The sequence below is a fragment of the Arvicola amphibius genome, chromosome 5 (assembly GCF_903992535.2).
Source record: "Arvicola amphibius chromosome 5, mArvAmp1.2, whole genome shotgun sequence".
NCBI lineage: Eukaryota > Metazoa > Chordata > Mammalia > Rodentia > Cricetidae > Arvicola > Arvicola amphibius.
Window position 1 is genome coordinate 111455990 of NC_052051.1, and position 16132 is coordinate 111472121.

A 16132-nucleotide genomic window follows, 5' to 3' on the forward strand; every position below is an offset into this window, starting at 1 on the left:
AAAAACTACTGAGTATGACCTAGGAAGTATAAAGGCTTTAACAATTTTCTAATGGTGTCTTAACCTCAGTCTTCAGATTGCTTAGTCGTGAACTATTCATCCAGTCTCTAAACTGTGGAGCTTCAGAAGTCACTTCAGGTTAGGGCAACGTGTTGTCCTGTAAATGTTACATTTTCATAGTGCATATCATGTTCTCTTTAGTGTGCCAGCAATCACATGCAAAGGACATGGCACTTTCACAGGTGCAGAGATCACTCTAGAAAGTAAGCTTGCTGTTCTAGAAGCATGTGTGCGCCCTGACTACGTAAAGATCTATCAGTCACTTGTCTTCTGCTTCCAACATACCTCAGTATTCAACATGGTTGCTTCACCATAAATTAAATTGCCACAGTCCCTGTTTAATTTAGATTTCATGATGTGTTTGTAGTTCTTCAGTTAGGAAATTTACTGTGTGAATGGGGAAAATGTATTTATTCAAAAATAATTCTTTTTCTCGTGTAGTGGATCAGAGTAGGACACAGCATAAATGAAACAACACTCACTTTTCCTACTTTTGGTCTGACAGGTGGGTACTTTGAAACAGTAAATACTAAATGAACCAAGAGAACAAAAGGAGAGGTGGCCAGCGTGGAGTTGATAAGACAGCTGATAGACTCCTATTGTGCTTGTTGTGTTTAGTAGTCAGCTCAGGGCTGCGATGCTTTCTGTCCTTTATCTGTTGTCACTGACCACACCCCCTGAATCTTATGTGTTCTTGTTTTAATTCAGGCAAATCCTAAGAGAGAACAATTGCCTACAGACTTTATTACAGCACTTGAAATCTCACAGCTTGACGATAGTCAGTAATGCTTGTGGAACTCTGTGGAATCTCTCAGCAAGAAATCCTAAAGACCAGGAAGCTTTATGGGACATGGGGGCAGTGAGCATGCTCAAGAACCTCATTCATTCAAAGCACAAAATGATTGCTATGGGAAGTGCTGCAGCTCTAAGGAACCTCATGGCAAACAGACCTGCAAAGTATAAGGATGCCAATATTATGTCTCCTGGGTCAAGTTTGCCATCTCTTCACGTTAGGAAGCAAAAGGCCCTAGAAGCAGAGTTAGATGCTCAGCATTTATCAGAAACCTTTGACAACATTGACAACTTAAGTCCCAAGGCATCTCATCGTAGCAAGCAGAGGCACAAGCCAAATCTTTATGGTGACTATGCTTTTGACACCAGTCGACATGATGATAATAGGGCAGACAGTTTCAATGCTGGGAGCATGACTGTTCTTTCACCATATTTAAATACTACAGTATTGCCCAGCTCTTCTTCATCGAGGGGAAGTTTAGACAGTTCTCGTTCTGAAAAAGACAGAAGTTTAGAGAGAGAACGAGGTATTGGCCTCAGCACTTACCATTCAACAACAGAAAATGCAGGAACCTCTTCAAAACGAGGTTTGCAGATCTCTAGCACTGCAGCCCAGATTGCCAAAGTTATGGAAGAAGTATCAGCCATTCATACCTCCCAGGAAGACAGAAGTTCCGGCTCTACCACCGAATTCCATTGTGTGCCGGATGAGAGGAATGCAGCACGGAGAAGCTCTGCTTCCCATACACATTCAAACACATACAACTTCACTAAACCGGAAAATTCAAATAGGACATGCTCTATGCCTTATGCCAAAGTGGAGTATAAGAGATCTTCCAATGACAGTTTAAACAGTGTCAACAGTAGTGATGGCTACGGCAAAAGAGGTCAGATGAAGCCCTCCGTCGAGTCCTATTCTGAAGATGATGAAAGTAAGTTTTGCAGTTATGGTCAGTATCCAGCTGACCTAGCCCATAAGATACATAGTGCAAATCATATGGATGATAATGATGGAGAACTGGATACACCGATAAATTACAGTCTTAAATATTCAGATGAGCAGTTGAACTCTGGAAGGCAGAGTCCCTCACAGAATGAAAGATGGGCAAGACCGAAGCATGTAATAGAAGATGAAATAAAGCAAAACGAGCAAAGACAACCCAGAAGCCAAAACACCAATTATCCTGTCTATTCTGAGAACACGGATGATAAACACCTCAAGTTCCAACCACATTTTGGACAACAGGAATGTGTTTCCCCATATAGGTCTAGGGGAACCAGTGGTTCAGAAACAAATCGAATGGGTTCTAGTCATGCGATTAATCAAAATGTAAACCAATCTTTGTGTCAGGAAGATGACTATGAAGATGATAAGCCTACCAACTACAGTGAGCGTTATTCAGAGGAAGAACAACATGAAGAAGAGGAGAGACCAACAAACTATAGTATAAAATATAACGAAGAAAAACATCATGTGGATCAGCCTATTGATTATAGTTTAAAATATGCCACTGACATTTCTTCCTCCCAGAAGCAATCATTTCCATTCTCAAAGAACTCATCAGCACAAAGCACTAAAACCGAACATACCTCTCCAAGCAACGAGAATACATCCACACCTTCATCTAATGCCAAAAGGCAGAACCAGCTGCATCCAAGTTCAGCACAGAGAAATGGTCAGGCTCAAAAAGGGACCACTTGCAAAGTCCCCTCCATCAACCAAGAGACTATGCAGACTTACTGTGTAGAAGACACCCCCATATGTTTCTCAAGGTGCAGTTCATTATCATCTCTGTCATCCGCTGAAGATGAAATAGGATGTGATCCGACAACACAGGAGGCAGATTCTGCTAACACTCTGCAGATAGCAGAGACAAAGGAGGACGATGGAGCCCGATCAACTGAAGATCCTGCGAGCGAAGTTCCAGCAGTGTCCCAGAACGCCAGAACCAAACCTAGCCGACTCCAAGCTTCTGGCTTAGCTTCAGAACCAACCAGGCATAAGGCTGTTGAATTTTCTTCAGGGGCCAAGTCTCCCTCCAAAAGTGGTGCTCAGACGCCCAAAAGTCCCCCCGAACACTATGTCCAGGAGACCCCACTTGTGTTCAGCCGATGCACTTCTGTCAGCTCACTTGACAGTTTTGAGAGTCGCTCTATTGCTAGCTCTGTTCAGAGTGAGCCTTGCAGTGGAATGGTGAGTGGCATTATCAGCCCCAGTGACCTTCCAGATAGCCCTGGCCAGACCATGCCACCAAGCAGAAGCAAAACCCCTCCTCCTCCTCCCCAGACAGTCCAGACCAAGAGAGAGGTGCCAAAAACTAAAGCGCCTGCTGCGGAGAAGAGAGAGAGTGGCCCTAAGCAGACTGCTGTGAATGCTGCGGTCCAGAGGGTCCAGGTCCTTCCGGATGCTGATACTTTATTGCACTTTGCCACAGAAAGTACTCCAGATGGGTTTTCCTGTTCATCCAGCCTGAGCGCGCTGAGCCTCGATGAGCCATTTATACAGAAGGACGTGGAATTAAGAATAATGCCCCCAGTTCAGGAAAACGACAACGGGAATGAAACCGAGCCAGAGCAGCCTGAAGACAGTGAAAATCAGGAGAAAGAGATAGAAAACCCTGATTCTGAAAAAGACCTACTAGATGATTCAGATGACGATGATATTGAAATATTAGAAGAGTGCATTATCTCAGCCATGCCAACAAAGTCATCACGCAAAGCCAAAAAGCTAGCCCAGACTGCTTCAAAATTACCTCCACCTGTGGCAAGGAAGCCAAGTCAGCTGCCTGTGTACAAGCTTCTGCCATCACAAAACAGGCTGCAGACACAGAAGCATGTTAGCTTCACACCTGGAGACGATATGCCCCGCGTGTACTGTGTAGAAGGGACACCTATAAACTTTTCCACAGCGACATCTCTGAGTGATCTGACAATAGAATCCCCTCCAAATGAGTTGGCTGCTGGTGACGGAATTAGAGCAGGTACACAGTCAGGCGAATTTGAAAAACGAGATACGATTCCTACAGAGGGCAGATGTACAGATGAAGCTCAGAGGGGGAACATCTCATCGGTAGTTACGCCAGACCTGGATGACACTAGGGCAGAGGAAGGAGATATTCTTGCAGAATGTATCAATTCTGCTCTGCCCAAAGGAAAAAGCCACAAGCCTTTCCGAGTGAAAAAGATAATGGACCAGGTCCAACAAGCATCAGTGACTTCATCTGGAACTAACAAAAATCAATTAGACACTAAGAAAAAGAAGCCGACTTCACCAGTAAAGCCCATGCCACAAAGTACAGAATATAGAACACGAATGAGGAAGAATGCAGACTCAAAGGTTAACGTAAATGCTGAAGAAACTTTCTCAGACAGCAAAGACTCAAAGAAACAAAGCTCGAAAAACACCCCTAAGGACTTCAGTGAGAAGCTGCCGAACAACGAAGACAGAGTCCGTGGAAGCTTCGCCTTCGATTCGCCGCATCCTTACACCCCTATTGAAGGAACTCCTTACTGCTTTTCACGAAATGATTCTTTGAGCTCTCTAGATTTTGATGATGACGATGTTGATCTGTCCAGGGAAAAGGCTGAGTTAAGAAAGGGGAAAGAAAGTAAGGATTCAGAAGCCAAAGGTATCTGCCACACAGAACCAGCCTCAAGCCAACAGTCAGCTAGTAAGTCACAAGCTAATACAAAACATCCAGTAAACAGGGGACAGTCCAAACCAGGGCTTCAGAAACAACCCACTTTCCCCCAGGCCTCCAAAGACTTGCCAGATAGGGGGGCAGCAACGGATGAAAAATTGCAGAATTTTGCTATTGAAAATACTCCAGTTTGCTTTTCTCGAAATTCCTCTCTGAGTTCCCTTAGTGACATTGACCAAGAAAACAACAATAACAAAGAAAATGAACCAGTCAAAGAAGCTGAACCTACTAATGCACAGGGGGAACCAAGTAAGCCTCAGGCATCTGGGTATGCGCCCAAGTCATTTCATGTTGAGGACACCCCTGTCTGCTTCTCAAGAAACAGCTCTCTCAGTTCTCTGAGCATCGATTCTGAAGATGACCTGTTGCAGGAGTGCATCAGTTCTGCAATGCCGAAAAAGAAAAGACCTTCAAGACTCAAGGGTGATAGTGGAAAGCAGAGTCCCAGAAACATGGGAGGCATATTAGCTGAAGATCTGACACTTGACTTGAAAGATATCCAGAGGCCAGATTCAGAACACGGTTTATCTCCTGATTCAGAAAATTTTGACTGGAAAGCTATTCAGGAAGGTGCGAACTCCATAGTGAGTAGTTTGCACCAGGCTGCTGCTGCTGCTGCATGTTTATCTCGACAGGCTTCGTCCGATTCCGACTCCATCCTCTCCCTCAAGTCAGGCATCTCCCTGGGCTCACCCTTTCACCTCACACCCGATCAAGAGGAGAAACCCCTCACAAGTAATAAAGGCCCGAGAATTCTCAAACCTGGGGAGAAAAGCACATTAGAAGCAAAAAAGATAGAATCCGAAAATAAAGGAATCAAAGGTGGGAAAAAGGTTTATAAAAGTTTGATTACTGGAAAGATTCGATCTAATTCAGAAATTTCCAGCCAAATGAAACAGCCTCTCCCGACAAACATGCCCTCAATCTCAAGAGGCAGGACCATGATCCACATCCCCGGGGCTCGGAATAGCTCCTCCAGTACAAGCCCTGTTTCTAAGAAGGGTGCACCCCTCAAGACTCCAGCCACCAAAAGCCCTAGTGAGGGTCCAGCAGCCACCACTTCTCCTAGAGGAACCAAGCCATCAGTAAAATCAGAGCTGAGCCCTATTACCAGGCAAACTTCCCAAATCAGTGGGTCAAATAAGGGGCCTTCGAGATCAGGATCTAGAGACTCCACTCCCTCAAGGCCTACACAGCAACCATTAAGTAGGCCGCTGCAGTCTCCAGGGCGAAACTCCATCTCCCCTGGTAGAAATGGAATAAGCCCTCCTAACAAACTGTCTCAGCTGCCCAGAACGTCGTCGCCGAGCACTGCTTCAACCAAGTCCTCAGGCTCTGGGAAAATGTCCTATACATCCCCCGGCAGACAGATGAGCCAACAAAACCTTACCAAACAAGCAGGCTTACCCAAGAATGCCAGTAGTATCCCGAGAAGCGAGTCCGCATCTAAAGGGCTGAACCAGATGAGCAATGGCAATGGGTCCAATAAGAAGGTAGAACTTTCTAGAATGTCTTCAACTAAGTCAAGTGGAAGTGAGTCAGATAGATCAGAAAGGCCTGTGCTAGTACGCCAGTCTACTTTCATCAAAGAAGCCCCAAGCCCGACCCTAAGGAGGAAGCTGGAGGAGTCTGCCTCATTTGAGTCCCTGTCTCCATCTTCTAGACCAGACTCTCCCACCAGGCCCCAGGCACAGACCCCAGTGCTAAGTCCCTCCCTTCCTGATATGTCTCTGAGCACACATCCATCTGTTCAGGCTGGTGGATGGCGAAAGCTCCCACCTAATCTCAGCCCCACTATTGAGTATAATGATGGGAGACCAGGAAAGCGCCACGATATCACACGCTCCCATTCTGAAAGTCCTTCCCGACTGCCAATCAACCGGGCAGGAACCTGGAAGCGAGAGCACAGCAAACACTCCTCGTCCCTCCCTCGAGTGAGCACTTGGAGAAGAACTGGAAGCTCATCTTCCATTCTTTCCGCTTCGTCGGAGTCCAGTGAAAAAGCAAAGAGTGAGGATGAAAAGGTTGTGAACTCTGTGCCGGGACCCAGACAAGCGAAGGAAAACCAGGTGCCCACAAAGGGCACGTGGAGGAAAATCAAAGAAAGTGAAATATCTCCCACAAACACGGTTTCTCAGACCACTTCCTCAGGTGCTGCCCATGGTGCTGAATCAAAGACTCTGATTTATCAGATGGCACCTCCTGTTTCTAAAACAGAGGACGTTTGGGTGAGAATTGAAGACTGCCCCATTAACAACCCTCGGTCTGGAAGGTCTCCCACAGGTAACACCCCTCCAGTGATTGACAGTGTTTCAGAAAAGGGAAATCCAAGCATTAAAGACGCAAAAGACAGTCAGGGAAAGCAGAGTGTGGGCAGCGGCAGTCCTGTGCACATGGCGGGCCTGGAGAACCGCCTGAACTCCTTTGTTCAGGTGGACGCCCCAGAGCAGAAAGGAACGGAGGCAAAGCCAGGACAGAGTGGCTCTGTGCCTGCAGCAGAGCCTGGTGAGACGAGTGTAGTCGAGCGCACCCCTTTCAGCTCAAGCAGCTCCAGCAAGCACAGCTCACCTAGTGGGACTGTTGCTGCCCGAGTGTCGCCTTTTAATTACAACCCGAGCCCTCGGAAAAGCAGTGCAGATGGCACGTCAGCCCGGCCCTCGCAGATCCCAACGCCGGTGAGCAACAGCACCAAGAAGCGGGATTCAAAGACTGACAGCACGGAATCCAGTGGAGCCCAGAGTCCTAAGCGCCATTCTGGGTCTTACCTCGTAACATCTGTTTAAAAGAGCTGGAAGGACAAACCTAGAAAAAGCTGGTCTTATCACAACTGCTGTATAGAGACTTTATTTCAAAGAAAACTTTAAAGGTTGAAAATTTTTGTAAATAGGTTTGACTCTCGTTAGAGGGGTTTTGTTCTGGAAACCATGTTTGATAGTCCACTTGGTCCTCACCGGTCATTTTGGAAGGCACTCTTGTTAGGTAGGAAAGAAATGGTAAAGCCAAGTATATTTGTACAGTATGTTTCACATGTATGTAAGTGGCATCCATCCCATCGTCCTTTAATCATCGCTTATCTTAAAATAACACTACAGATAGATGCTATATGATATATTGCTGTTATCAATCGTTTCTAGATTATAAAATAAACTTACATCAGGGAGAAATTGGTATTTATGCAAAAAATAGTCCTCGTGAATCCATCTAATGTCATAATTGATCATGTAGCTGTGAAATTCACAGTGATATGGTTCCCAGTGCACATGTTTACCCAGCCTGCTTTGCTTTCCTGCATGAATGAAACTGATGGTTCAGTTCCCGTGGTCACATGGTGTGCATGGGGTAGCTAGAGTGTGGCAGCTCACACATTTTTACCTGAACTAGAGTTTATCGAAAGTAGGTAGGATTTTTGCTATGCTGTAACTGTTGTATATTCTGGTATTTGAGGTGAGATGGCTGCTCTTTTATTAATGAGACGAGCTGTGTCTCAAACTAAATGAACATTTCAGAATAAATTATTGCTGTATGTAAACTATTACTGAAATTGGTATTTGTTTGAAGGGTCTTATTTCACGTTTGTATTAATAATTGTCAAAAGGGCCTCTTTTAAAAGCTAAATGTAAATTTTTTCTTGAGATTCTATGCATTAAGAGTAAAATTCCCTCTTACTGTAATAAAGACAATGAAGAAGATTCTTGACACTTACCCATTCCTAAAATTTATTTTTATGTACTTAGCACCTCTCAATGCTTGATATCCCTCCACTTCTTTTCTTATACGCTGGAGTCTGATTAAAGCAAATGCCTGAAATAGCACAAGACGAGGAGAGATCGGCCCACTTAGAATAATAGCTCCTTTTCCTTGATAGGATTCATACTTGAAACATTGGCTTCTGACAGGTGTCACTTGTGTCTTTCGGGCTTTACAGTGCACTGTCTTACCCGTCACCTCCATGTTGATACTGGGTCTGAAATTGATGCCTGTCACCACTCTGTATGTTAAAGTAGATTGTTTGTGACCAGGCATAATCAGTATTTTCTGATGCTCAAAGAATACAAGTCAGTGAAATGTCAGAGATAAATTTAATGCTGTTACAATAATTTTTAAAGAAAGACAAAGGTGATTGCCGTCAAGCCTGAAGACCCACATGGTCCCTAAAGCTGCCCTCTGACCTCCACACACCTGCCATGGCACATCTGCAAGTGCACACACAAAGCTCATACATTTCCAAAGGACTGCCTAGGGCCAACAAGGTGGCTCAGCAGGTGACGTGGAAGCTGCCCTCTAACTGCCACACATGCACCATAATTAATAAGTCAAAAGGTTTCTTTAGTTCCAGCCTGTTAAGGACAACTTCGTTTTTAATGGGTACAGTGGTGAGGTGTTTAGTGCCCACTTCCCATATGGCAGAGAGACTCCGTCATGAGGGGGATTGCACCGATACACGTAATTAGCCAAGAGTTTCAATTTTGTCAGACTTTATCTGAAGTGTGGGTTTTTAAAAAAAAAAAAACAATATCCCATCATGTTCTCCCGGGCTGCCATGAGCATCGGGGATGGGGATGTAGTCATAGCTGCCTTTCAGTCATAATTTCGGTTAGAATTACTGCACGCCAATTTTTATAAGCCACTTCAAGTATTTCTGTGGAAAGATATGAGGTATTAGTTAGAATAAATTGCTTTTTAGTACATGTCTTTAAAAATCAATGTTCAAACTAAAAGAAGAGTTCATTCCACCTGTTGGAGACTAAAATCCCCAGGGGCAGCCCTACTGGGAAGGGTCTGTCTGTGTTGTCCCTTGTCGTTGTTGAGTGAAACCCTCTGGCTAGAGGTGATGGCTGTGGAAGTGAAGGTCTTTCCTCCGTTCTGCTCTGGAAAGTTCACTGGGTGATGTCTTAACTGGGAGCAAGCCCAGTGCTCCAGCTGCTGCTTTAAGGGCACACTAAGCCCACTGTTGAGGATTGACCACTACTTAGCAGGCTATTAAAGGGCAGGGGCCTGTTTAGTTTTGGACTACAGCAAAGAAAGCCTAAGGTAGCAGTTTTCAGACAGGTAGGTGTGTTTGGGTCGTCAGAAGTGTTTATTAAATCACAGCTGGGCCCCACACCCCCAGTTTGAGAGAGTTGACCTGGAGAGGGTTGCAAGAACGATTTCAGGGATGATACGTGGCCTTATGGGGTGGGGACCGTGAAGAACCACTGTCCTTAGTAGCCACAGCACAGCGCTTAACACTTAAAACAACTGGACCTTTAACCTGCCCAGGAAGCTCCTTGGCAGGAAAGACCTGAATATTGAGTTGTCCAATTCCATAACCTGTGTCAACTCACAGTAGGGAGTAAACTCACCAGACTAACAAACACGCAGTTCTGAACATGTCCACTGCATCTGAGGATCAGCTTGTGTTAGAGAGACAGCTTAGAGACCGCTCCCGTTAAAGAGCCTTACCAATATGTAGTTTGGATATGCGGTATGAGACTGAAAAGAGAAATTCGAGATGAGAGAAAATTGGTTGTAGGTGAAAGGAAAATCCTCCATTTGTTAGTGCACAGTAGCAGTGATGGACCGATGGTAAGCTTTGCAGATCACCAGGGCGCTAAGGAGGTAAAGATGAAATAAGACAGGCCCTGTGGGAACCAACCAGTACTGTTCATGCGTCAGGATTTTCTTTATGTGTAAAATGTGGATCATATTACCACAAAGTTAATTGAAAAATGAGTTTGTTGCTGAAAACGGGAGACAGTTGACAGCTAAGAAAAGAAAAGAATACTAGAAATGCAAGAATTAAACTGCCCAAAGTTAAAGATGGGTTTGCATGATCAGATGATTGACTCTACCAAACAACTTTTCAAGAGTCGAGGAGGCTGACATGGAGTGTGTCTTGTTTCTCACTTTCTAGTGAGCTTGTTTCCCTCACATGCTCCTTAGAATACTGCTTTGTAATGTGGAGATCTATGAACTGTGACTTCTGTGAACCCAGGTCATTTTCCTCCTGGTCTCTTAACTCTGGTCTATGAAAATACGTTCTGCTTTTTGTTAGACCATTGCTGCATCTTTCAGACTGTATGTTCTATATGTGTAATACTGTTCTTGGTGCTAAATATACTTTCCTCTGGTATTCAGGATAATTTTTCTCTATATTTCTGTTCACTTACTTTCTTGAAGTTACCTGATTGTTATTTTTAATTAAAAATGCTTAATGTATACTAGTGAAGGTTGCCATTGAATATAAGAAACACCAGGAAGAAGCATCTTTTGAAGGATTATCAGCCCATTTATTTACACTCTTTTGGGACCTAAACACTTTACCCCACTGATAAACCATTGAACCATGTACCCAGCCTTTCTCCTGATCATGACTGTACCTGAAGACCTATGTGGCCTGGGTTAGATAAACTAAATTGACTAGGCTAGTCAGTTTGAGATAAAAGTCACAAATTTTCTGGCCTGGTGTGGTGACACACATGGGGGGGGGGGGGGAGAGTAGGAGGGTCAGGAGTTCAAGGTCATCTCTAGTTTGGGGGGTGAAGGCCAGCCTGGGGTATATGCTGGCTGCCAGCCTACCTCCAGGCTCAGTGAGAGACCCTTTTCTCAAGGGAATAATACAGTGTTAGAGTAGGACCCTGACCTCTTCCTCTGACCTCCATGTGTGCATCGGCCTGACCACCCATGTGCACACACAAGTTTCGGCTGGCGAGAGATGTAACAGAGTATCTGCAGACTAAAGGCTGACTAGGGAGCGTGTAACAAGCCAGGGAAGAAAGAAGGGAGCAGATTCAGGAAAGAGCAATTAAGAGACAGTCGCTAGCTACTAGAATTACCCCAATTCCTAAAGTGACTGGAAGCTAACAAAGCCACACTTAAACACATCATCGTTGGGGTTGGTAATGGGGGAGAATCAAGTGTGGAAGCCAAGCATTTCTACCAGTGAGCCACACTCCCAGCCTATTCAAAAATAGAGGGAGAAAAGGAGGGGTCGCTGTCGAAAGAACTGGATTGATGTCAGATTCCCACAATACTAAATGATAAGGTTACCACAGTATTTGCATTCCTTGGAAGGAAATAAAAACATCCCATTTGTCTAAAGTGCTTTTATCATTTGAGAGTCTCTCAAGTTTCCTAAGTCCTCTAAATGACAGGCTGTCTTAGTTAGGTCACTTGCTGTGCTGAAACACCATGACCAAAGCAGTGAGGGCAGGAGCCTGGAGTCAGAAGCTGATGCAGAGGCCACGGACAGATGCTGTTTATTGGCTTGCTCGGCCCGCTTTCTTACAGAACCCAGGACCACCAGCCCAGGGATGGTACCACCCATAACGTGCCGGGTCCTCCCCCACCAGTCTTTAATTAAGAAAATGCCCTGCGGCTTACCTGCAGCCCCGCCTTATTTCTCACTTGAGGCTCCCTCTCAGACAACTATAGCTGTGTCCAGCACATAAGGTCTGTTTAGAATATCAGATAGTTCACAAAATCTGAGAGCTAGAAAAATGTCTTGAGAACTGCGATAGGGCCTCCAGAACAGACCTGCAGTAAAAACCTAGCTGCTGCTGCTCCTGCTCCTGCTCCTGCTCCTGCTCCTGCTCCTGCTGCTCCTGCTGCTCCTGCTGCTCCTGCTGCTCCTGCTGCTGCTGAACACCGAGCCAACACCAGGATAAAAATGGGTGTGGAACTCATTTCCTGCTGCCTGCTCCCCACTGAAGTCTCGTTTCAGTGAGTGAGTGTCCAGTGATAGGTTACACACTTATGATTATCTATGGAGGAGGCGAGGTCTGTAAGACATTGATTGTCTGAATCTCCTGGGGGCCCGTAGAAAGCGCTGGGAAACCAGGGACCACGACACAGCCACATCGCAGCATCAGCTAAATACAAAGGTAATAGTTGGAACCATCAGAACAGTGACTACATAGGTAAATAACTGTGCATCTCAGTCCAAATACTCCTGTCCTAGTTAGGGCTCCCATGCTGTGAGGAGAACCATGACCACAGCAACTCTCATGAAGGAAAGCACTTGATTGGGTGGCTTACAGTTCAGAGGTTCAGTCTGTTATCATCATGGTAGGACAAAATGGCAGCCTGCGGGCAGACATGGTGCTGGAGAAGGAGCTGAGACTTTTGCATCTTGATACGCAGAAATGAACTGAGACACTGGGCGTATCTTGAGCACAGGAAACCTCAGAGCCCACCCACAGTGAAACCCTTTCTTCATAAAGCCACACCACCTAATAGTACCGCTCCCAATGAGTTTATGGGGGCCAATCACATTCAAACTACCATAAACTCAAAACAGGAAAGGTGAAATGTTTGGTGATTTTAATCTTGTGCTTTTAGTCTTACACTAAAAATTAAATTATTTCTACCCATACTGGGAAACAAGGGTTAGAAGTGAGTATAAAAGCTTATAGATCCCTAAGGATTTCTCCACAGGTGACAGTGAAGAACACTGAGGGGGGGGGGGACACTGGCAAGATGTGCGTCACAACTCACTGGGACATCAAAACAAAAAGACAGTAAAGAAAGGGGGCTAACTGGGAAGAGGAAGGACATTCAGGAGTGCGAGAGGGACCAGAAGGTACTGGGGAGTTACTATCTAGATACATTATATGTGTATATTAAATTATCAGTAAAACCCATTGTTTTGTGTAATTAATACATAGATATGCTAGTAAAACATTCAATTCTTTCATCTTCTAGACAGTAAATCACTAAAACAAGGCATGATAACGAAGCAGATGAGGGAGAATGAGTTAGAATGCATAACAAGGTAGGGGAGTAACATGTTGAGCATATGATTAACCACTATCAAACTGGATAAAGTCATAAGCATATGATTAACCGCTATCAAGCTGAATAAAGTCAAATCCTCCATTAACAAAAGACACAGGATTTTCCAGAGTAAAAAACAAGACTGCAGTACCTCATCTCGCGTGCAGAGGAAGCAGCAATGGCCAGTCTATGCAGAACTACTCTGGAGGCCAGGAGTTCAACATGGCACTTGAGGCGTAACCGAAACTCTCCTTACGTGCCAAGTGACACAGAGAGAAACTGATTTAGACATGAATGTGTGCACCTATAACCCCAGCACTCAAGAGGCAGGAAAGTCACAAGTTCACAGCCTGTGACCTGGATAGTGGAGCCCTTGTCTTTAAAAACAACAACCAAACCAAAACAAAAAACCCTAGCTCAGAAGGCAGAGGTAGGCAGCTTGGTCTATATAATAAGTTCCCTGCCAGCCAGGACTACATAGTGAGGCCCTCTCAAAAAGAAAAAGGTCACTGAGCTTGGCTGTTTGAGAAAGGACTTGTTCTACAGAGAAGAAAGAGCTGCCTACAGTTTGGATTTAAAAGAATGGGTCCGGTTAAACAGTTTCCTCAGAAGGTTCCTTCATGAAGACCTTGAAGGTTTGAGGTCCAGACAGCTAATCCTGGGGTTAAGATGTGGAGATTAGAGAAAATTTACTAGTTTTGCTTATGGTGAACAGAATTTGGAATTCTTGGAGTGGTCCAGGAATGAGAGAAATGGGAGAAAGTGTAAGGAAACAGGAGGCCACACATTTGTGGTGGTCCAGAGCCCTGGGCAGGGCAGGGCAGGGTAGCTAAGAAACAAATATACACCCTTTAACTCACAACCATAGATCTTTATTTTTAAAAAAAATCTGTTCCTGACTTAATTTATTGTAGTTGGAGGCTGTTTGTTCATTTCCTGACCACCCAACCCAAAATAATCACACAGAAACTATATTAATTGCAATATTGTTTGGCTAATAGCTTAAGAATATTTCTAGCTAGCTCTTACATCTTAAATTAACCCATTTCTATTGTTTTTAGATTTTATCATGAGGCTTGTGGTTTACGGGTACAGGCACGCTGACATCTTTCTCCTCCAGTGGCTACATGGCATCTCTCTGAATCTGCCTACTCTCTCCTCCTCTATTTCCTTGGAATTCCCACCTTGCTTTACTGTTAAGCTATTGGCTGAAAACAGATTCTTTATTAACCGATAGGAATAAAACATTCACAGCATACAGAGGGGAATCGCACATCAATTATCACTTGTGGGGTTTTGACACTGTCACTTGTCTTGTTTGTGTTGTTTTGAGTGGATTTATTTTGTGGAGGCTTCTTGCTGCTATTTTTAGGTGAGTTAGAACTCTTTAACCCGGGCTGACCATGAGCTCCTGATCCTCTTGCCTCGTCTCACCACCCAGGGATTAAAGGTGTAACCACCCCCACCTTATTCTCTTGTTCTTAATTTTTAGACTATGCCCTTAACTAGTAATATGAGCTTCTCATATTGCCAATGAGTTATTAGCTGTAGGTATGCATTAGATTTCAATATTCATCATTGTTTCCAGCACATGCCTTGATGGTCTCCATCTTTGTTAATTTGGAATAGTTGGAGGATTTCCTCAAGTGCTTGCTTTTTCAGAAAGGCTAAATAATGAATAACCTTTCCAAATCTACACAATAATAATTTGGATCACAATTTTGGTCATATTTCTTCTTCCTCCTCAGAGCTCTCATGTCTGCCATTTACTATTCATAAGTTCACATCTCACAGTGGGTTTTTCCTACCTGCATCTTTATAGGAGTTATTTGTTACATTTGTCTTATTATGGATGGGCATATACATATGTGTGGTGTACATGTGTCACTGCATGTGTGTGGAGGTTAGGACAGCTTGTGGGAGCCAGCTCTCTCTTCCACTATATGGATTCCAGGGATTGAACTGTCAGCCTTGGTGGCAAGCACCCTTAGCCACTGAGCCATGGGTTTTAATTTTTATTCTCATGAAGAAAAAAAAGTTTTACTGGCATATGCATGCATAGCTGTTTATTTTTTCCTCGTCACCCTGTCTTTTCATATTAAATCTTTTCAACCTTGAGTTTTTAGTGAGTGTTCTTATACTAGCTTCATATTCCTGCTCTCTCTTTCTCTTAGCTGTCTTGGCTCTTTGCAGGGAGAAGATATTGGGCACGGATATTGAATAGCCCAGGCTGGCCCAAAATTTGATCTGTAGCCAGGGCTGACTTTGGGTTTCTGATTTCCTACCTTCACCTTCGAGAGGCGGGATTGCAGGCGTGCACCACCTCTCCGGCAGCAGTAACAGATAGCAGCCCCTGTCTCCTGAAGTGTTTCAGCAATGATTTTGAGGGGGATAAGAAGCTGGAACTGGTAGAGAAAGGCTCTCAGCATGAGCTCCTTCATCTCTGTTATTCGTTCCCTTATGCGTGGAAAATCTAGTCACTGATTGGTCTCCTTGTTTCCATTTGCATGGAAAATCTAGTCACTGATTGGTCTCCTTGTTTCCATTTGCATACTTGCTGCTAAGAAGCCATGGCAAATGAGCCATTGCACCACTGGGTTTTTTAAAGTTGGGATTAATTTCACCCCTCAATATATTCCACTATTTTCAGTCATTGTATAACACTTTTTTCACTGTGTATATTCATTGTACATGGTACTGTTACAGACAATTCATACATGTGTATATTGCATGTTGAGCATATCCCCCACAGCTCTTTAGCCTTCCCGTTGTTGCCCCTTCCCGCCTCCATTACTACTCTTTGCTCAGAGCCATGGGGTCAAACG

At 44.4% G+C, this 16132-nt stretch overlaps 1 protein-coding gene across 1 annotated transcript in view; it reads left to right on the forward strand.

Annotated features, from left to right (window-relative positions):
* Window positions 1-10751, forward strand: part of Apc (APC regulator of WNT signaling pathway) — a 96997-nt gene extending 86246 nt beyond the window's left edge. The window contains exon 17 of the mRNA XM_038332074.2: window positions 769-10751. Within this exon, the coding sequence (XP_038188002.1) occupies window positions 769-7336 (6568 nt within the window). The 3' untranslated portion in view covers window positions 7337-10751. The remainder of the gene's footprint in view (window positions 1-768) is intronic.
* Window positions 10752-16132: the final 5381 nt, after the last annotated feature.